The 22261-nt window shown below is 48.9% G+C and overlaps 1 protein-coding gene and 1 pseudogene across 1 annotated transcript; both read right to left on the reverse strand.

The window, feature by feature from the left end:
* Positions 1-4058: 4058 nt before the first annotated feature.
* On the reverse strand, positions 4059-4177 carry LOC120606691 (uncharacterized; annotated as a pseudogene).
* A 13348-nt stretch (positions 4178-17525) lies between these two features.
* On the reverse strand, positions 17526-21155 carry NKX2-6 (NK2 homeobox 6). The gene is made up of 2 exons (XM_039867638.1): positions 20882-21155; positions 17526-18133 (listed from the first exon to the last, which is right to left on the reverse strand). Exons 1-2 carry the CDS (start codon positions 21153-21155, stop codon positions 17526-17528), a joined length of 882 nt encoding a protein of 293 aa, XP_039723572.1.
* Between the last annotated feature and the right edge of the window lie 1106 nt (positions 21156-22261).

The following is a 22261-nucleotide window of genomic DNA, read 5'->3' on the forward strand; positions in this document are numbered from 1 at the left end:
AGGCTAGATGAAGGAGTTAGTTGGGGTATGAGCAACTTCCTCTTCCTCCCCTTCCCTTTTATACCCCCAGGCCCAGCTCCCTGTTCCAATTCCAGTCCTAATGGATCTAAATGGGCCTCAGTGAAAGCGAATACACTGATTTTCTCTTGGTGGAGACACCTACGATCCTCATTATAAAACAAGCCGCCTTGGCACCAGGCCCGTCCTTCCTGAATCTGCTTTGCTGGCTGGGGGAGTGCAAGGGTGCCAGAAAATTTTCCCCAGTGTTCTTGGAAATTCAGTGATGTTGAGGTTCAGACTTGTCCCTTCATTATCTTTCCGGACTGGAATGGAACATTAAAAGGTGGGGTCCACATCTTACTAGAAAGGGTCTTGTTTGTTTTCCCCATCCTCATATCCTCCTTTGTAGTAAAACTGAAAAATTTTTAGCCCATGTAGAAAAAATAATTTTGGGAAGCAGCTTCAAGGAGTTTGTTGTGTTTTAGAATCCCAGAACAGCTGGGGGGAGCAGTTTACTTTTTTTGCAAGGAGGACGATGGCTAATAGACTCCTTTCTCCAACCTCTATGTGCGCTGTGTGTACACTTGTTGTGTCTTGTGTATCTTCACCCGTTCAATTTCCACCCAAAGACTCGGTCGACCTCCCCAGCCTCCACTGATGCCTCTGCTGCTCCTTCGGGCATTTAATCCTATATTGCCTTAGAGCGTGTAATCATTTTATGTGTACCAGTTTTGTCGTTAGCCTTAGGTAAGGTCAGGGCTGTGTCTCAGCATTTCCTTTTCCTGCCCCATGGCAGGAAAGGAGAGAAAAAAATGGACATACATTGAATGTGGACTCTGGACTGGTTCAGTATAGACATCAGTCTGTATTACGACCCACTATGGATCATTTTTTTACAAATAAGGAGACAGACGCTCAGAGTCTGAAGGTAACATGTTCAGGTTCTCACAGCTGGCCCAGGCTGTCCTGGCTCCAAAGCCAGTGTGTTCCCCACCAGGCCACGCCCTGGGCACACAGCCAGGAGGTAGTAGACACCTGGCCTCGGGTTGTAGCTGTCTTCCACAGCCTCTTACAGGGTCCCTTGCTCGGCCTTCCTTTTTTCTTGCCTCTCTCCTCTCCCATGGGAGCATGAGAAGCCAATCCATCAAAAAGAGGCACAGAGGGATGAATTATTAAACCACCCTCCGCAAGGTCAGCCTGGACCGCAGGCACCTCCCCCAGAGTAGTTCAAAGGCCTCGGCTTCTCACTAACATCACTTACATTTTCCTGTGTGGCATTTGGGTTAATATTATTGTCATGTGTTAATGTGAAAATGCTCGGTGAGTTTGGTGACGCATTAAATTACCCTCGGTTACACAATGGCATGAACAAGTCAGACTTTTATTTTCCAACTGGTGGCTGGCAGAGTGCAGAGCCACAGGATATGAGAGATGTGGCATGAGCAAGGAGGGTGAGGGCCCACGCCAGAGCCCAGGAAAACTAGTCTGGGGGGTGGTGAGGGTGGGGTTAACACCCTGTGTGGCTAGACCAGTGCTCCTCAGACTTGGAGGTGCACACGAATTATCTAGGTATCATGTTGAAATGCAGTGTCTGCTTCAGCAGGTCTGCGTGGGCCCTAAGAGTCTGATTTCCAACAAGTTCCCAGGAGATGCCATTGCTGCTGGTCCAAGGACACCCTACCCATTGAGTAGCAAAGATTCGTGGGTTCTGAGCAGCTCTGTGAAGGAGAACGGAGAATACCATGAGGAGGGGTGGGGGCCACTATAGACCTAGGTGATGTATTCCATTTTTTCTTTGAGGGACTCCAAACCTCATACGTGCCTGTGCCCTTATCTCACTTTGAAACCATTCACGTTTCAAGTCCCATGCCTGCCAAAAGGCCTCTCTCCCTCAATCTCGAGGACCTTTAAAAAGATCTGCTCCTCCAACCTTTCAGATGGTTAAGCCAGTTGTCCCTATGGGCCTCTCTGTATAGCAGAGGGGATGAGGCTTTTGGAAACGAGGCTAACAGATAATAACTCAACCTCATATGCTCTTCTTCAGTGCTTATCGCCCAAGAAAAGCCATTGGGGAAGATTTATGGGGCAATAGGAACCCAAGAATATTTTGCCAGTGGTGACCCCGGTCACCTCCCCTCCGCCCCTCCATGGCTGCCTGTTTCGGGAGAGCCCAAGGCTGCAGGACTGACTGGGTGGCCATGGGCCCTCCATGCCTGGTCTGCTCAACAGCTTAACAGAGGCCTCCCGGGGAGACAAGCTGGGGGCTGTTTGTCTAGCAAAGGAGGCTCTGACCTTCCCACATCACTCGGCTGCCAGAAGCAATGTGAGATCTACTCTCTCCCACTCCTTCCAGCTCTCAGCATTCCCCATAAAACTGAGCAGGCTGCCATAAACGGTGCCCCAAAATGATGATATCCAGGGCAGGTGATCATCTGGAAAGGCAGCAGGGCCAGTGTCCGGGGATGGGGTGGGTGCACGGCCTTGTCAGTGAAGGGCTGAGGCCAAGACTCTGCTTGGCTCTCCAGAGGGTCCTATGACCCCTGTGACTACATAGGGCCTGGGGACCCAGAGAGGCTGTCCCACAATGAAAACTGCTTTCTCTCAGAACAACCGATCAGGGCTTCTGTGACAGAAAGTTCCTGAAAATTATTTGGGGCAACACAGCCGCAGACCTTTGGGCAGGGGTGAGTCACTAGGCCAAGCGTTTGTGTTTGACTTGAGGCAAGTCCTGCCCCTGTGTGGGTCAGTGCAGGCGAGGCCATGCTGGCCATGCTGGCATTTTCACAGTTCGTGAGGGAAATGGCCACCGGTCACATGGGGAAGGAAGGGCAGACCCTTCGAAGCCACCTGTAGCACCCTGATGCCTGACATGCTTTGGGCACCAGCAAGGCCTTTCATCCCGTTCATATGTTTATCCAGGTTCCCATCTCCTCTGAGGGGGCTCAGGGAGAAGAAGGTGGGGAAGTAGAGAATAATCTGGAAGGCATGGAGACAGGTATGCTAGAGAGAGGGAAATGGCCAGAACCAGGAGGCGCTGTAGCATTTCTATTTAAAAATTCACAGAATTGGATGTTACGAGACCTTAACCATTTTAGAAGTAGGGAAACTGAGGCTCTGAGAATCTAAATGACTTGTCTAAAATTACACATTAGTGACCGAGCCAGAACTTTTACCCATGTCCCTCAATTTGTAAGTCTTTTTTATTTCTATCTACTAAAACATATGATTTTAAAAAAATTTTAAAATGTTTTAAAACAATCTAAAAATACAGAGGTAATCACTATAATTTAATTTAATTTATGTATTTTTTTTAAAGAAATCAAATGTTACAGGCACAGCTGAAATCCCATGGCCAGGGTTTTATTTCTATGACATATCAACGGGCATGTTAAGGCCTTTTAAAAACACCTGTTCATGTATCCTCTGGTCAGAACCAGCAGGTAGCTATTGATAAGTAGAAAAACTGATGGGTCCAATCAAGAGGACACTGCTTCTTCCCCGGAGACCTCTGGACAGGAGGAACCCAGCTCGAGGAGGCGTGGGGAAAGCAAGGCAGGGGTGAAGCAGGGTGGCAGGAGGAGTCCGGCTGAACCAGGTGGTCTGAGAGACAAGGCTGGGCGGTGGGGACCTGGCCTCTCACTGCCGAGCTCTGCTCAAGGCCCCTGGGAAGCCAGCCCAGCGGGTATGGCGGGCCCAGCACATTCCTGATGGCTGTGTCCCTTACACAGGGACAGAAACCATTGGGCGCCATCTCATTCTGAGCAGGAAAAAAAGCACCGAGTGGCCGGGGGTGGAGAATCCCAGAACAGAAGAAGAAAGAGGCCAGGTGAGATACCTGGTCTGGACAGACACACTTATCCGCTCCAGGGAGGGCTCAGCGATGAGGGAAGAGGTAGACTCATTTAATATCCAGCCATTTTAGGGCGAGCTAGCATTTCATGAAATAGGTCTTTTTATTTTATTTTATTTTTTTAGGCGAGACAATCCTTGGTTGACCTCACAGATTACAAGGACCTTGTCAGCTTATGATCCCTTATTTTTTATTTTTATTTTGTTTACGCCTACAGCACCTGGTCTTCCTAGGTGGTCTCCCATCCAAGTACCAACCAGGCCTGACCCTGCTTAGCTTCTGAGATCAGGAGGGATAGGACTTGTTCAGGGTGGCATGACCGTAGACAAAAATGGGTCTTTTAGTGAATTTTAGTGATACAGAAATCTTTGACTTTTCACAAAAACAATAGTAACTAATACTGGACACTTAAATGTGCTGGTTAAATATTTTTCTTAGATTAACTCAATTAGTCTTCACACAAAAAAAGTCTAGAATAGTTACTGTTGTACCCCCTATTTACAGAAGAAGAAACCGAGGCACAGAGAAGTTGCCAAACTTCGCTTCAGCCACCCAGCTAATAAGTGACAAGGCTGGCTCTAATCTGGCTCGTTTAACCGTCATCAACAAGAGATGCTGCTTTTTGCTGGTGTCACTCCCGGCCGGGGTCCCCACAGAGAAGACAACACCACATCCTTGAGGCAGGAATAAAAATTGTCTCTGGAGTCAGCATGTGACATAAATTGGGAAAAGAATGTATGTTTATGGGAGTTAGAGAACATGCTGTTTGCCCTCGATGAACTTAAAGTCCAACTGGAAAATAAGATGCACATGGAAAGGCAGCCTTCATCTTATGTGTCTCTGAGATGACCCATCGAAACTCAGGAAACAGTAGATTACATAGCATAAGATGCATTTACGTGCAATAAAAAAAAATGCGGAGAAATGACTCAGACTAACTTGGGGGAACGGTTCCCTTTGGAGAGGAGTGAGGAGAGAAGGATCGGAGTGGGGCTTTCGCTGTAGCTGCGTTGTTTTATGTCTTTAGGGAAATATCTTAAACAGAAAATAGTCACAATAAATAACCATTTCTTAACATTGTTAGTCCCTGGAGATAACCAAATGTGAGACCAGGTCCTGGCCCAAGAGGAATTTAGACTCTAGTTGAGTAGACAGACATCTCCAGGAAAAGACGATTAAACTTGCAGCGGGTGAGATGCCCTGGGTGTTACAGCAATAGCAGAAGGCGAGTGCTGTAGGAATTCTCAGCTGTACAAGTAGGAGGACGGGCTGGATGCTGTTCATCATGCTATTATCGTTATATCGTTATAATATATAATTACATATTAGTATGTGAGCTGCAGATGAAATTTTACATGGACACCAAATACATGACAGATAAAGGCGAATCTGCAGCCACTGAGCAAGTGCAAGGAGCTGGTGACCTCTCCCCTCCACACACACCCAGCATCTATTTGTCTCAGTGTTGGCCTAGACACACGGACAGGGTCGGAGTAGGCAGAGAGGAGAAAGGAGAGGCTGCCTGGTAAGGGACGCAGCCTCCACCACCACACACAGGCCTCTCAGGGGCCGTGGGGAATTTGGAGCAGAGAGAAATGATATAGTCAAATGTGTGTTTTAGAAAGACAGTGCTTGTGGAAGTGATGGCCAGTTCTGAGGCTGCCCCAGGACAGTGAGAGAAGGTGAGCCTTCGCAGGAGATGTCGCTAAAGAACAGCTCGTGTGGGGGCTACAGGGCGGCCTTTGGGCTCCAAGAGGCCAAGTTTAAAACCCCAGTTCTGCCCCAGAGGCCTAAGTTACCTCCTCTGGTAAGAGAGAATGGCAACATCTGGCTGCTGTGAAGAAATGTCCTGCAGATCAAATGGGGTCATGTATGTGAAGTACTCGGGTGAGTGTCCAGACCAAGGAGAGCTCCAGCCAGCATTGTCCCTTGCCCCCCAGTTGGTCATGTCACTTTCCATGAGGTCAACAGTGCCACCATCCAACCTCGAAGCTGAGGATGCTGGAGGAGCAAGAAGGGATTTGTATGAAGTCAGTTTCCGCCTCAGTAGCATTGCTGGGTGAGTGAGTTCTGGACAGATTACCTCTGGATACACAGTTGTCCTGCCGGTTGGGACTCTGTTAACTTCACTTTGGGAGCTGACGTGAGGGGAGTGGCTGAAGGGGAGGAGAAGCAGGCATCCTAAGAGCAGAGGCTTCTGTGGAAGGTGTGGAACCAAAGTGGGTCCTGGTGTCTGTGCTCCCTGCCTACCACCTGTACGCAGAGGAAAGTCAGGTCAAAACAAAGGCTTGGGCAGCGGGCAGACTGCTACGGACTCAGATGCCGGTGCAGATGGCTTTAGGGTGTCCCTCGCTGCCCCAGGGACAGTGAGTGTGCGTGCATGCCGAGGCCGATGGTTACGGACTGGTGTTGATGCACATCACCCTCTGACAATTTTGATCTTCCTGGGCAGAGTCACGTCTTTCTTTTCCTCTTATGGCCCTTCGGCATCACTGTTCAATTGCGATTGCTTACAGCCCGGGCTCAGGCCTCCAGGTGAATCCCAGCCTTGGCCAGGAGGTTATTACTCTATCAGGTAGCATAGTACAAAAGCCCAAGGGGCCGCCTTATGCCTTCATCTCTAGGATAAGAGATGCTGCTATTAAAGGGCCAAGATTAATGAGATTCCATGAGAGGATGGCAGGTTACAAGCTCCACAGTCCACTGGGATGCTGATAAGAGACCAAATCAAGAGAGGTCACACAACACGAAGTCAACGTTGGTGGTGGGCCTTCTGTTATGGGGATGTCTTCATTGCCTCTGTTTTCTATTTGTTGCCTCAGAGATGATAATATAACCTTCAGAGACAGAATGAAATGATACAAAGTGATACCTGTCCTGGGGGGATCAGTTTGGGTCACTTTCTTTAGATTTATGGGGTGTTTGACACCTGGGGGCACCCTCCTTGCACCGTGGCTGTGCCTAGAAAGAAAGGGTGTAAACATACTGTGCTGCGTCACCCCTCTCCCCTGAAAGTCCCACTCTTGTAAGTAACTGCTGAGATATTGACGTGAGGGTTACCAGCATGTGAACTGCCCGGGGCAGTAGAGCCCTCAAGAAGGAGGTATTTGGCAGCTGAGGTTGACTTTTCAAAAGCATTTGCATCTCAGTCATGTCGCCTGGTGCTCATTACACACTGAGGAGAAGATGACTTAGCTTTGCAACCTGGAGCAGCCAGGAGAATGTCATTTCATCTCTGGTTATGGAGCTGGAAGGACATGATTCTGAGCTTCCAGTGGCTCTGTGGCTGGTTGTGGTTTCAGCCAGCCTGAGATAGTAAAGCTGACTGCTCCGAGAGAAGCAGAGCTGAGAGGTGGGTGGGAGACACCGGATGATGAGCTTTGGTTTCAGCCTTCCTGCCCTCCAGCTAGGTGGGCCAAGACAGTGCTTTGAAAGTGTGAGTTGGGTTCCTGTCACTTACAACCAGACCCTTACATTCAGACCCTTACAAACTGTGTGACCCCAGGTAGGTCTCTCATGATGGTGTGAGTTGGGTTCCTGTCACTTACAACCCAGAGAGTCACAGACAACCACTGGTTTAACTCTGTTTCACTCAAGATGTAGGAGAAGCCACGAGAGATGAAGTAACTCATCCTCCATCGCTGAGCTGGTCCGTGGCAGGACTAAGCCTGAATCCAGTAGACGGAATTATATTGATTCTCAAAGCAGTCCTCAACTCAGTAATAGTCACGAACCTCTGCTCTGAGTCCAGAACAGTTCAATGTGAAGGAGCTGATCGTATCACTTTTCCTTGAGGCTGTTTGAATGAGAGCCTGGAGAGGTGATGTGAGGGAGGGCAGCGTGGCAGGCTAATTCACTAGCAGTGCTTGCTTTACCAGCCCTTCAGAGTTGGTATCCTACATCCCGACAGTATAGTTTCGATGCACAAGTTCAAACCAGGACAGAGGATTTGTAAACAGGGTCAGTGGGTTTACATTCAGACCCTTACAAACTGTGTGACCTCGGGTAGGGCTCTCATTTTCCCTCGTTTCTTTGGCTGTGTGAGAATAATACTTTCGAATATGGTGATTAAATGAGACAGTGTTTATGGAGGACATTGGTGCTCTGGAATGCATCCCGTGCATCTTGTATCCACCAGCATCGCTAGTATTATCGTTAGTATTTGTCACACTGAAACCACGGCCAATGGCTGGTGTCTACGAGGCCTTAATCTATTGATTGATTCACTGTCTCCTTCTGTCCACTCCTAATGTCAATATCCAAACAGGAAGGCAAAGGGCTTGACCTGAAAAACAAATCTGAAACATTGTTCAAAACCAAAAGCAAAGGCTTTGGGTGGAGTCCCAAGGAATTTGGGGAATTCCCTTTTTCCCCCACACTGGGAAACCGGAGGCAATGGTGTCCCCTGGTGGGCAGTTTCAATTCTGCAAGAAATGTCTGCGGGTTAGACCCTTGGTGCAGTTATCTCCCACCCAGATGTTCTGGGGTTACACCTAATACTTCTGTCTAATGTGTTTAAAGGACTGATTCTGAACGTAGATGCCCCTGGGTGTAGAGCAGGCCCCATGGGAATCTCTGGGATCTCTTACGTTTCAAACATCTGAAGGTACTCGTTAGGCCAGACCTTTCCCCTCTGATGACTCTCTCTGAGGTTGGGATTGAAATATTAGGATCAGAAAGATGTCAAAGCCAGTCAGAGAGCACACGTTGGATGCTCGGTCGTGAGCAAACATAGCTGTGTGTTTAGATAGTTAAATGACAGCAAGGAGCAGCAGCCTGTGTTATATATGAAACGGCAACAGAATATAATGAAAAGTAAAGGAACTTTAGAGGTTAAACTTCTACCTCTGTCCTTCGTGGTGATGATTGGGGATAGCTTTCTTAATCACTCTGAGCCTCTGTTTCCTAGTTTGGGAGTTGGTTGGACTCGTTGGACTCTAGAATTTAGAAAGTATTTAGGGTGATTAAATGATGTAAGGCAAGTCAAGTACCGAGCACTTAGTGTGAGCTTAATAAACAGTCGTTACTTTTCCCTGTGCACTGACTAGGCACTGCTCCTCCAAGGTCCCACTCAGCAGCACAATGATGTAAATATTCGTGGAGCGCGCCTTACCTGCCTGCGTTGTCGTGTTCTGGACAAGGAAGTGGGAGAAGGGAGAGGTAGAAGGAAAACTGACAAGGGGCGGTAAGAAGATGGGGGACCCAGAGCTCTCAAACGCCCCTAGGAGAACTGTAACTTAACACAACTACTTTGGATAAATAGTAGGATCTACTAAACCTGGCCACGTGCACTCTTCACAACCCAGAATTTCCAGCTTTGAAAATACTCAACAGAAATGTGCTCATTTGTTCACCACAAGACGTGTGCAAGAATGTTCGTGCAGGAGCCTTTGAGATCTGCTTATGGTAATTGTCTCGGTTTGGGCTCAAACAAACTCTCATAAACATTAAAAAAATAGAATGTTCATGGAAGCACTAATTATAACAGCCTCAAAGTGGAAACAGCCCAAACGCCCATCCAGAGCAACTAGACAAATCCCCTGTGAAATCCCACGGAAAACCGAACAAGAAGAGTGAACAAACTGCAGCCACCCACTACATGGATGCATCTCGCAGACATCATGTTGAGTGAAGGAAACCAGACAAAAGGACACATACCATATGATTCCATTTAGATCAAGTTCAAAAACGGGCTAAGTTAATCTATGGTGTTAGAAGTCAAGCTTGTAGCTTCCTTAGGGGTGGGTGACAGCAAGAGGATACAAGAGAGCTGCTGGTGGTGGGGTGTTAACATCCTATCTCATGACTGGGGTGCTGATTACGTGAGAAACTCACTCTGTGAAATTAATTTGAGGTATACATCAACTATTCATACACTTTTTTCTATATATGTTATTCTTCAAAGAGAATTTATAAAGATAAAGAAAATCAGGGAAAATGTATTTCTTCAATCAAGAGGCTCATGCTCTTATTAGGGAACAATGAAAGAAACAACCAACTACAATCCAAATGTGAAATATGTGAGAGCCCAGAACGTCCTGACCAGAGACCCTGACCCCGTAGCTCAGGGAAGACTTCCTACGGGAGGTGGCTTTTGAGCTGGGCCTCAGAAGGAGAGCCGTGCCTAGCTTGCTTAGGAGAGCAAGTGTAGGTGGCTGACTGTAGCAGAAGGTACGTGGAGGAACCAGCAGGAAATGAGGCTGAAAATGTAATGGAGTCAAATTCTGAAGAATCTCATGTATTGAGTTAAAGAACGGAGGCTGTGTTTTAAGTGTTTCCATTAAGAAATATACAATGTATATGTATATATTTTTGAGCCCAAACATAAGAAATAGCCTGGGCCAAAGAGAGAGGAGATAGGGAGACCCGTTAGAAGGCAAGCATGGGATGATGACTTAACTTAGTAGCCGTGAGTACCTAAAATAGGACAAGTAGGGATGAGGAAAGCGTGAAATAAGACGGTGGAGTGTCAGCCTGGGTCACAGGCAGGATGGAGCAGTATGCACAAGAGAGGGAATATGGAAAGTGGAGGAGGTTTGGCAGGAGCAACGTGGAGAGAGATGGGCTCCGTTTTAGCTTAAGGTGTCTGGGGAATATTCAAACAGAGATGTCCAGGAGGTAACAGGCAATTTGGATCTGGAATTCAAGATGGAGGGTTGCGTGGAGCTCTAGGTGTGGGATTTGGGAGTTACTTGCATAGAATGGTAGTTAAGGCTTCAGAATAAGTGACAGCAGGTGGGGAGAGGGCAGACAAATAGAACACTGACTGTGGACACAGCCAGACTGCTGTCTTTAATGTCACCTCACACAGAGTCCCTGGCTCCCATACACTTTGGGCTGCATACTCCTCTTTACATCCCTCTGTGTGGATTCCCCTGTCTTCCCCTCCCCCCATCCAAATTGATTTACCCTTGCAATGGGCTTGTCTCAATCTCCTTCTCTTTGATGGTGTTTTCTCAGATTATGTTGGCTTGGTTTTCTCTTCTAAACATCTATTATACATGCATTAGCTGATCTTCTAATTATTTGCCTGTGTGCTCTGTTAGTTGAGACACACATTCAGCTGTCACAACGAAGGCTAAAATAACAATGGCTTAGACAAGGCAGATGTTTATTTTTCTCTCATATAATAGTTGACATGTAAGCAGAACAAAGCTAATAAGGTGATTTCATAGTGCTGGAGACCTAGGCTTCTTCCATCCTGTTGCTCTGTCATAGTCTAAGATAGCTGCTATTGCTCCCACCATTTCATCTGTATTCCAGCCAATAGCAGGAAGAGAAGGGAAGTAGAGGGAAGGTCCTTACCATTTAAGTCTGTGTCCTGGAACTTACACACCCATCAGTACTGCTTACATCTCTTTTGCCAGAACTTAGTTACTTGGTCTCCCCTAGCTGCAAAGGAGTCTGGGAAATATAATCTTTAGTTGGAGGGCTGTGTGCTTAACTAAAACTCTGGAGTTATATTGCTAAAGAATAAAGGGGCGAATGAATATAGGATGATAGCTAGAAGTCTCTGTCACATGTCTTCCCGTTCGTTATAAGCATCTTCTGCGTAGAAACCATAGCGTGGATGTTCAATTAACTGATGAGCGATTTTTATGTTTACAGTGTACCTTTTCTAGTTTTCCCCGTAGTATATTTTGCTTGTCTTACTCATGGTTCTATAACCTTGAATACAAGGACTCTGACTTCTGCATCCTTATATCTTTCTTGATCCATAAATATTTTTAAGTGATATTGCTCTTATATTCCCCACAATGTTCAATGTTTCTTAATACTTGCTAATTAAAGTTAAGTCAACCTACAGGAAAATGGCTGGAAGAATAAAACAGAGGATTTTTTTTTTCACCATGGCCATAACCACTGGCTGACAGAAATTCTTAGGGTTCTGTTATCAGGGCTCAGATCAGCCCTGCCAGGAGCCAGATCCCTACCCACACGTAGGAGGACTTTCTTCCAGAGGATTCTGATGACCGAGGAGCCAGCGGGGAGCCGAGGTTTTTAATGCAGACTTCGTGGGGCCATGCAAAGAAGCCAGACGGCAACCATTCACTCATTTAATCATTCAACAAATGGTATTAAGCCCCTGATCCCTGACAGGCACAGGGCATGTCAGACACACACTGGGGTCTGAGACAGACATGAGGCTGGTTGGTTAGAAGGGACGACAGCATGGAGAATAAATGCATTATAATGGGGAAGTCCAAGATGGTCCAGGAGCAGGTATCGGGGGACCCGACCCATGGGGAACGTCCAGGGGAGGTACCAGGTGGCTCACAGTAGCACTGGAGACAGGAGTCATCAAAGGAAGGTTTACCTTTGGCTCACTCAAGTCTAACTTTGGATTCTAATTTCCGGGGCCCTAGGGTTTCAGGCAATTAAGCTGTGTGGTGACAGGAGGGAGCAGGAGTCACTGAGGCATGGATGAGAAGGAATTAAATTTGACTGAGACCAGCTTATAGGATGGCCCCACGGGGACTCAGTTAGAAAGTGCTCTGAGGCTTGTGGCCAGGCTATTGGGCATATTTGCTTTTCTTAGAGTAGAATCTGGACTGTGTCACTAAGACCACATCCTTCTCTCAGGTTGAGGGTGAGGGGACTTGCTGGAGCCTAAACAGAATCAGGGAGGAAGCAGAGCGACTTCCCATGAAGCTCTCTCCCCACGGTGGGGGGAGGAGAAATGGCTCAGGGCTGAATTCTCCCTGCTCTCAAGGGTTGGCCGTCTGAAAGCACGAATCAGAGTCTTCAGAGGTTCCAAGTACAAAGAAAAATGTTGACAAGAATGGGCGAGGGGTATGCGAAAGCCAGAGTCCTTACATATTCTGAGTCTTACATATTGTCCACAAGTGTCCTCAGGTGAAGTCCTATCTCTCCCATCCACCTCCCACCCTCTCTGGCATCTTGCTCCCTACTTATCCCCTCCTGATGCCTTCCAAAAGACAACTACTCCGCTTATACATTTTTCTCTCAGGAAATAAAGAAAACAGTGTCACTCAGTAGTCACCTGATTTGTGTCAGGACTTGAACTTTCTGTTGAGTGTCCAGTGGAAGTAACCCAGGGCCAGAGAGCAGAGGGTCCAGGGTGTAGCCCCAGTTCTGTCACTAACTCACAACGTGGCCATCTAACTAACTTTCTGGCCCTTGGACTCTTTCTGTGAACGGAAACAGTAGTATACTCTGCCTCAAATGGAGGTGGTGAGCACACAATAAAATGATATACTAGTTAAAAGGGTGTACGTGTAAGGCTATTTGTTAATAAATAGAAATCTGTCAAAGAATGAATCCCTGCTATGGAAATCAGTTCACAGAGGCCAGAACAAACTCCAGCCAGAGAATGTAGCTGTGCCAGTGGGATAGGTACTGCTAGCAGCCTTCTTTGTTACAGTTGGAAACTACCTGCATTTTCGGTAAATACATACACTGAGGTACGTGCGTTCAATGGGGTACAATGTGGCAATAAAAATGAGCAAACTAAAGCTCTACACAACCACATGGATAAATCTCACAAGTGTCAAGTTGAATAAAAGAAGCAAGTCACAAGAGAAGAAGTACAGTAAGATTCTATTTGTAACATTCACAGTCAGGCAAAATTAAACCATATCATTGAGGGCTGTGTTCATAGGGGTAAATCCACAAAGAGAAGCCTGCAAATTATTCTCAGAAGTCAGAATAGCTGACTTCTGAGGTTTCTCCTTTAGGGAAGGAAGGAGGAAAGGGTTTGCGTTTTGAGAAGGACATGGGCGAAGGGCTGCTGGGGATTTGGCACTCCCTGTTTCTTGCCTTGAGAGGAGGTTATAGCCGTGTTCACTTTACAGTCATTCTCTAAATCACACATACATGTTTTAGGTAGTCTTTTGGATGATATACGATCCATCCTACAATTTAAACAACATAATGGCATCTGAAATCAACAGGGAGCCACCCCAAATTAGAATAGTAGCTTAGAGAGCTACCGCCTTGATTTTATAAATAGGAAACTGAAGCCCAGAGAAGTTACAAGTCTTGCTCAAGAAAGGTCACGTGGTGTCATTAGTCAGACCGGGACTAGAATGAGGCCCAACGGCTCTTAGCTCAGTGTTCCTCCACCACCTTCCCCCTCTCTGAAGAAGCCTCTTCATGCAAAGGTGGTGTGTCATGTGTGGCTGGGAGCTTTTACCCCTGGGAATTCCCTTGTTTTGTGACGAAGAAAAAGGGCAAGTTAGTGGGCTGATATAAGAAAGAGCTGGTATAAACTCTGAGGATTAGAAACACTCTTCAAATGAAATTTTAAAAGATTTCAGTGTGTCCCCCAAAGTTACATTATCATAATGATAAAATTACAAAAAACAAATACCAGAAATCTCTGGCAACTCTGAAACCTAGTTCAACTCTCGCTCCATCTGATTTGCAGATGGTATCAGGATAAAGCTGGCTCAAGGGGCTGGGAGGCGGGTAAAGGAAAGACAGGGAGCCAAGAAGTCTGCATTTTTATTGACTTATCCACCTGGCCTAGGTGAGACCCCTAGCCCTGGGACAGTCAGGAAAGGAACCTCTGCTATCTCTCTGAGAGCTTTTTTGTTTTGTTTAGAGGTCAATTACTTCCCATTTGGGGAACTTGTGAACATTAAGAGGTGACTGGAGTGATGGGACTGAACGATGCAGATAAGAGGCTGATTGCTTACAGAACGGCTGCCTGGTGAAAGCCAGGCCTCGGATAAGCTGCGGTCGGTGAGACACACATACACACAAAAGGCAGCTTTCAGTGCAAAGGAGAGATTACTGAACGGAAGATGGGCAGCTGGAGGTGGGCTTGATGAGCGTGGGGAGAGGGATGCGTGTCAAAGTGATCCTGACAGGCAGAAAGCGGGGAGACGGGAGAAGAGAGTTTCCCTTCTCTTTTCTTTCCTTTTGGAAAGAAATCATCCTGTGAATCTCAAACTCGCATGCTCTCCTCTGAAGAAAAATCCACATGGAGCACACATGGACAAGCTTTTGTTATAGGTTTATTTGTTTTGTTTTGTTTTGTTTTGTTTAGACCAGCAAATGTGGATGCTACAGTGTCTGGGAGCGAAACAGAAAATGTCACGTATCAGTGGAACATCTAAAGTGATCCTGGGTGTATATGAAATCGATACTCCCTCCAGCCTCACACCCCTCCTTTGGCCAACTGAAGACAGTTTATGAATTCTCAAAAGCTGGCCTCGAGTGGTACCTCAGACTGCTATAAAATATGATTCTGGCTTCAGTACATGCCCATTTACTTTTCTCCATCCCTAAGTCCTAGACCTTTCCCAGAACCTCTCCCAGTAACTAGAGCCATTTTCACTCTAATCACCAGGCTTAATCCACATCCTCTAAGCACCTTCTGTAAGCACTCCAGCTCCCACTGGATGTTGTTTTATTTCTAGAGAGCTTATTGTCTGTCCTACTTGACAGACAGTATATACCACCTTGTATTTTTAGATACCTTTTTCCTGTTAGCCTCTGGTATCCAGTCAGATAATAAATTCTTCAAGGGCGACAACCAAATCTTATTTTCTCCTGTGTCCCTAGCAGAAATGTTCAGTGATGACTGAATTACTGATTAATGGTCTAAGTCTTGTTCCCCTTCACTCACAGCCTTGAGCACACCATGGCTCCCGTGCTTTTCCATGTGGTACAAAACGTGTTCAGTGCATCGCATGTCTGGTAACTGCTTCCGAGGTCCTGTCCTATGTTAGAGGCTGGTAGGAGGGTGAGGGGACTATATTTATTTCCTACTCTGTGCCAAGTACGACAATGTATATTTCCAGCATAAGGACCTTACCCAAAGGACAGTGACAAAGGATTTTTAAAATTTAACATACAGTATTTTAGACTCTGATCTTGGAAAAATTTAATACAACTCACTCAAGAACTAAGGGCCAGACAGATGGTTTACTCAGTGGCAGCATTGAACTTAAACTCAACTATCATGAATCTAAGGCCAGTGTCCACTGGCAACTTTTCCTCTTATGTGGAATACACCCTCCTGGAGTCAAAAAAGACTGTTTTCTCATGATGGAAATTTAAGCTGTAATCCCTGTTATTTTCTTAGCTTAATTGACCACAGAATATTTTTTTTGAGATTTCTGAATTTAAAGTATACATACTGCATTTTTTTTTAAATCCCAGAGGCACATTAACTATAATGGAAAGACACTTGGGGGGTAATTTTTAACAGTAGTCAAAATGGAGAAATAAAAGAGAAAGGGGATGAAAACAAAAAGGAGAGAAAATGTAAGGAAATGATAGTAAGAAAAAATGTGAATAATTACTCACATTTTAAGCTTAAACATACAAACTTTAAGAGATATAAGCTATGTAAAACAGATATAGTTTACATAGGACCAAGAAGTCTGTTTCCTACATTAGTAAAAACAACCAGGGCACATTTAAAAATGAGAAAATGCACTGCCGGTGCATTTTAATTAAATATTGCAGGTTATTAAATAATAGAATTCAATTTTTGGCAAGTTAGTGGTCTAGAGAACAAAGAACCAGAGTTTTCATTTCCAAAAATGTTATCCCATTCCCCCACCCCCCCCAAAAAAACAAGCCTGATTTTCCTCCTAGTGCTTGCTAAAGACAAATCTCATGTTCCCATTAATAAAAATGAGTTTGTTTTCAGTCTTTGGTTTGTATGACTTCCGACGTATCTGGGTCCGGGGAGTCATAGTTTCCCCTTAAGTTCAGCCTCTGTTCTCAGCGTGTTAGGATTTATGGACAATTGGAGGCCCCCTTCCCTGATTCAGAACTTAGAAATCTATTATAATCTGAAAGAAAATCTACAGAGGGAGACGGAGGGGGAGAGAGGAAATCAGGTAACCTACCTCCAGGGCTGGATCTGTTGTGTCTCCCTAGGGAGTCTGTATGTACTGAGGACTCAGAACTTCTGAGTTTTGTTTTTACTTTAATTTGCAGTTGTTCGGAGGTACCTGAGAGGTGGATAAATTCTAATGGCCTACACACATGCGAACGCACACAAATATATTTCGTATATTCCCTCAAGATGCTGAGCTGTAAATAACAGATAAAATGCACTGATGCGAGGAGGGAAGAACCAGAGGATACTTCCTGGGGAGCGATTATAGCCCCAGAAAAGAGCACCACACTGGATTAATCTGGAGTTCCTAGGAGCGCAGCCTTGACGCGGGCGGGATTAAATCCAATAACCGTCCCTCTTCCTAACCCTGGTCCTCCACTTCTCAGCTCTTCACCCGCTGTCCCACACTCGTCTCTCTTCCGCATTCTTCACCTCACCCGTTGCCCTTAATTGGATGATCGAGGCCCTCTAGAGCGCTTCCCCCGAAGCACCAGAGTCACCCCGCAATGCCCGAGGCTGTTGTACATAAATTAAAGGGCCTCTCAGCCCTGGGTTTAAGGCCTACAAAGTCACCTGCCTCAGTACAGTCTCGATACCCAAAACTGCTGGCCACCCTCAGCTTTCCTCCCCCAGGGCTGCTTCGTGGGCTGCTGGCCGTGTTCTTTCTCTCAGGGGAAGAACGTCCCCAGGATCTTTAGCTGGAAGGCTCGTCGAGGGCAATTCTCAGTCCCAGGGATCACTCGAGGGAGACTTCCTTCCACTGCAGCGGCCTATCATCCTGACCGCTGACCGGTTGGCAGGGAGCAGGGAAGGAGACCCTGGGCTTGGTGGGTGTGTCCGAGCCAGGGCGCCTCACCAGGCCCGGACACCCTGCAGCGAGGCGGGCAGATGGCCCGGTGGGCTGGCGCTCGAGCCACCCCCGCGGAAACCCGCGCTGGCCAGGGGCGCGGGCGGCGCGGGGCCCGGAGGCGCGCTCCCGTAGCCTCCGCCGTAGCCGGCGCCGTAGGGAGCTCCCGCGTAGCCGCTGTAACAGGAATAGGGCCCTGTGACCACGCCGTAGGGACCCGGGAAGGCTGGCGCGCCAGGGCCTAGGCAGGGCTTCCCGTCCCGCACCAGCACCGGCACCGCCACCCGGCGCGGCGCCAGGGGGTGGCTCGCCAGTTCTAAGGACTTGTCCTGGCGCTGTCTCTTGCACTTGTAGCGCCGGTTCTGGAACCAGATCTTGACCTGAGTAGACGTGAGCTGCAGCGCGCTGGCCAAGTGCTCGCGCTCCGGCGCGGACAGGTACCGCTGCTGCTTGAAGCGCCGCTCCAGCGCCAGCACCTGCGCCTGCGAGAAGAGCACGCGCGGCCTCCGCCGCTGCCGCTCTTTGGGCGGCTCCGCGCGCTCACCGCGCGTGCGGTCGCCGCTGCTTCCAGCGCGGCGTTCTGGTCCCCGGGTCCCGCCGAGGAGGCCAGGCTCTAAAAGCACAGGAAGGAACACCGTCAGGGCCCTGCCTAAGGCTCACCTGAGCCATTCTTACACTATTTTCAAGACACCCCTCCTCCCCCGGATAGCCTCCAGTTCGCGCCCCCTTCTCTCTTCTGCTGAGCTCTTCCCCAGGCCGGTCAGAAGGTTCCTTTCCCCCAAACTGTCGCTTTTGTACCTGCTGGAACATAATAAATTGTGGCACTCTACGGTCCCCGTTGTACGACCATTTTCCAAAAGGTAGATTCTCGATCGATAGTCTAAGCTTTATTTTCTTCTTAGAGTGTCTGTGTATGGGTGGTGGCGTGGAGGCGGTTCGCTGCGATTTCAATTCCAAAGTGTGGTCGAGATTGGGGGAGCTTTTGCTGTGAGAATCACAGGTGGGGGCTGACTTTGCCCTTGGTGGACAGAGAGAGAAGAGAGGGAAGGGGAGAGAGATGGAAAAAATTGAGAGGGAGAAGGAGAGAAGGGAAACAGGCACCTCGGTGACATGCTTGCAGGAAGGCGCCTGCCTGCCTGGTCATCCATCGTGATCCCGCGCCTATCGCGGGATGCTTGGCTCCAAGCGAGGAGTCTCGAGCGACTCCCACCTTCATCCACCTTGACACACACCCTTGTCTTTCTTGGTCATCAAGTGCTACACAGGCACCAGGGACCGGTCCCATATTTTTTGGAAGGGAGGCTCTGTAATCCAAATTAACAAAATAAAATATAAGAAAATATTTTCTGACTCCTGACTCTTGGCTTGGAAAGTAAAGTTCTCTTGGAGGGATATGCAAAGTTAAGATCCACATTTAGCTTTTTATAAAGTTGCCTCTTTCTCCTTTGACGTCTCCGTGGCAAGCGGGTGCGTTGGCTTCGCACTGACATCCTCCTCCCCTGGGGTAGCTCCCTTGCCGCGCACAGGCAGATGCCTTGGACTCAACCAGTTAAAACAGGGTTGAAGGCCCCTGGCTGCTGACGGTGTGCTCGGAGCCTGCCAAGATGCAACCTTCCTGCCCTTCTTCCCACCTGCATCCTGTCTCCACTGAAGCTCTGTTTTCACCCAAGGGCGAGTAGACAGGAAACGCTGAAGTGTCGTTGAAACTCACGCCAGGAGAAAACCGGGAACATGCCGGGGATGCAAGTTAGTGGCGAGGCCGAGCGGGACAGGCCTAATTAGAGTTGGTGCGGGTTGGAACCCGACTCTAAGTCCCGCGCTGGCAAAGTCTCCTGGAGGATGAGCTGCTTGGCATTTAAAGTTTGAAGAAATAAAACTTCCTTCAGAGAAGCCTGAGCTCAGAAAAACTGAGGATATCTCTCTTCGCAAAGAGGAAAAATAGAGACGAGGGTTTTTTTTTTCTTAGCAAATAGAAAAGTAACGACTGACCTTCAGTGCCAGCACCCCGCGCTCTCCCGCTCACAATCCAGAACCCCACCCTCCACCCCCCGCGTCTCAGAAAGCAAGGTGCATCGGCTGAGGACAGATGAGGCGCATCAATGCCACCAGAAAGGTCCTTTCCCCGCCGGATCGCTTCCGCTCCCTGGGCTTAGTTCTCGGAGTCCGGCTCCGGCCCTTCTCGGTGTCTATGGCAGCCGCAGGAGACACGCTGCCTTAGACTGCGAGGGGACAGCAGGGGTCAGAGGAACGAGTCTCTTTCTCGCCAAGGCCGAAGTGAACGCCGAATTGACTGAGCAATGTAGAGCGAGTTTAGTGGTTAGAGTTCGCTGCAGATAACTCACCAGCTTCTTTGCGAATACAGCACAGATTAATATTCTCAGTCTCTGGAATAGGTGAATAACCAGCTTGCAAATCGATGAATAACTCCGAACTAGCGTCCTTAATTTACGCCTTGATGGAGGGACCGTGGCACCGCCTGGTAAAGGAGACACGACCAGCGAGGCGCCTCATGGGGGTCCCCAGAACCACGTGGAGGCTGCGAACCCAGGTGCAGAGGTTGGGCGAAAGGAAGAATGGCTTTTTCATCCCCAGAATGTCTTTAGAACTCGTTTAGTTTTTCCCCAAAGCGCACAGGCGTTTTCCAGGGATCTGAAGTGTGTCATTGGATTGAATGTTCCGCGCCAAGACTCCGCGGAGCCGCCACCCAGAGCAGCCAAAAACCGAGCTGCCCTTAACTGTGCTCCCAGACGCGGAGGGCCCGCCCGGGGACTCAGACACCACCTGGTCTGGTCGCCACCTCTCATTCTCGAGACGAGGAGCCGGTCAAAAGATTTACCTGGATGGCCAGGCCACTTAGCCAGTCCCAAGAAAGGGCCAGCCGGGACTGACACCAGAGCTCTCAGAGTCTTCTCTCCCAAAGGGCCCTGCTGCTTTGATGGCTACGCTTTGGGTTAGGGTAGAGAGGCTCAGGGGTGGCAGGGAAGACGGGCGGTGACCCAGTACAGCTAAGATAGTGTAGCGGGTTTCGCTGTGAGAAAGAGAAGCTATAGTTCCTGGGACTGTGGTTGTGAGTGTGATGATGTGTTCGTGGGCGTATGAGGACAGGCTGCTGTGGAAATAGAGATGCTCTAAGATTCAGGACCTTATTTTTCTTAAGGGAAGTGAAGCAGAATGAGGGTTTGGAGGGGGTGGCAGAGGCGTCTGAGTCTGTCTTTTAGACTCTTCGAATAAGGGGAAATTAGGATAGGCCCTAGGAACTGGGAAGACAGAAGATGTGTGCCTGCCCCGCAAAGAGCCAACGGGTTATGACCCCCGCCCCCATGATCTCTCCGTGGGAGCCAAGACCTGAGCTTGTACTCACGTGATTCCCCTATCCTTTCCGTGACCATCTCTGTGACCGTCTCACAGGATCCTCCAGGAGGCTCCGACATGTCCTTCCTTTTGTCGCTGCCGCCCCTACCAGTGTGGTGAACCACCAACCCTTGCGGTTCTGGGACCTGTCGCAGGTGCTGAGAGCTTTCCGGGCTCCTCCGTGCTCCCTGGAGTTGCAAGGCCTCAAGGCCAATCTGCTCGCGCTCCAGCCGCAAGATGTCTTTGACCGAGAAGGGGGTGGAGGTGACAGGGTTCTGCAGCATCCCGAAGGCGGAGGGAGAGAGGCCAGGGTGTCTCCGGCCCCCGCGAGGCGCAGCGCCCAGGGCTTTCCGTCTCGTCTCTGCTAGCACCACAGACCGAAGGTCCAGGGCAGACGCCCAGCGTCCGGGACTGCGCCTTCCTCTGGGCCATCCCTGCCACCTGGTGACCAGGGCCGAGGGACGAGACCACCAACTCCCATTGGCTCCCGCAGAAACCACGTGTTAGGCAGCCCAGCGCCATCCTCTCCAAGCGCTTTCTTCTCGCTCCCTTTCAATTCCTCTGCAATCCCCAGCCACCTCCTGGGAAGATTTGGTTCTTATTGAAGGTTCTCAAAAGCAAGGGAAACGGGAGAGATGGTGCGGCATTAGGCTCGTATCTCGGTGAATACGGTGCCAGCACAAGCTTGTGAGGTCAACCCCGAGTCCGCCCGGACTTTCCTAGAGGACGGGAGAAGAGGCGGGGCGGGTTGGAGCCCTTGCTTTGCAACCCTAGACGGTCCCTCCGGCTTAGCTTTAGCTCTAGTCTCCACTCCTGTGGCAGAGGGAAATTCAAGTGGAGACAGCTGGGCACCGCGGGATGGAGGTGCACGCTGGAGTCTTCGTGGGTGCAGGGCGGGGGCAGGCGGGGCAGAGCTCCTTCCAGGGAGCAGAGGCTAGACCGCGGAGGAGCGAGTCTTGACCCGCCACGGCCTAGGCGGAGGTGGAAACGTCTCACCTAGAGCCAAAGGAGGGTCTGAGGAGACGGGATCCGCCACTTCTCAGCTGGTGCATGTCAGCCAGAAAGGGCAAAGGAGCAATATTGCGGGAGCTCCCTAGCTCTTAGCAGGCCCCGCGAGTAGGTGGGGAGGGGGAAGGCAATAGCCTTGGCTCGCACGAAGGTGCCAAAAGGGGCTCACCTTGCCCTTCCTGTCTCCAAGTTACTTTCTTCTGTCCCTCTGTCTCCCCTAAAGTTGGTTGCCTTGAGCGCGTGTGAGCGTGACTATGAACGCGACGCCTCCTACCCCCCAACGCACACTCCCGCAGGAGTGATAAGTTTTGAGCATCAGAAAAGTTCCTTGGACACAGGCAGCACCGAGTAAAGGGAGGCAGTGTGGTACGATGGTTATGAG

The sequence above is a fragment of the Pteropus medius genome, unplaced genomic scaffold (assembly GCF_902729225.1).
Source record: "Pteropus medius unplaced genomic scaffold, Ma_sr-lr_union100, whole genome shotgun sequence".
Taxonomy (NCBI): domain Eukaryota; kingdom Metazoa; phylum Chordata; class Mammalia; order Chiroptera; family Pteropodidae; genus Pteropus; species Pteropus medius.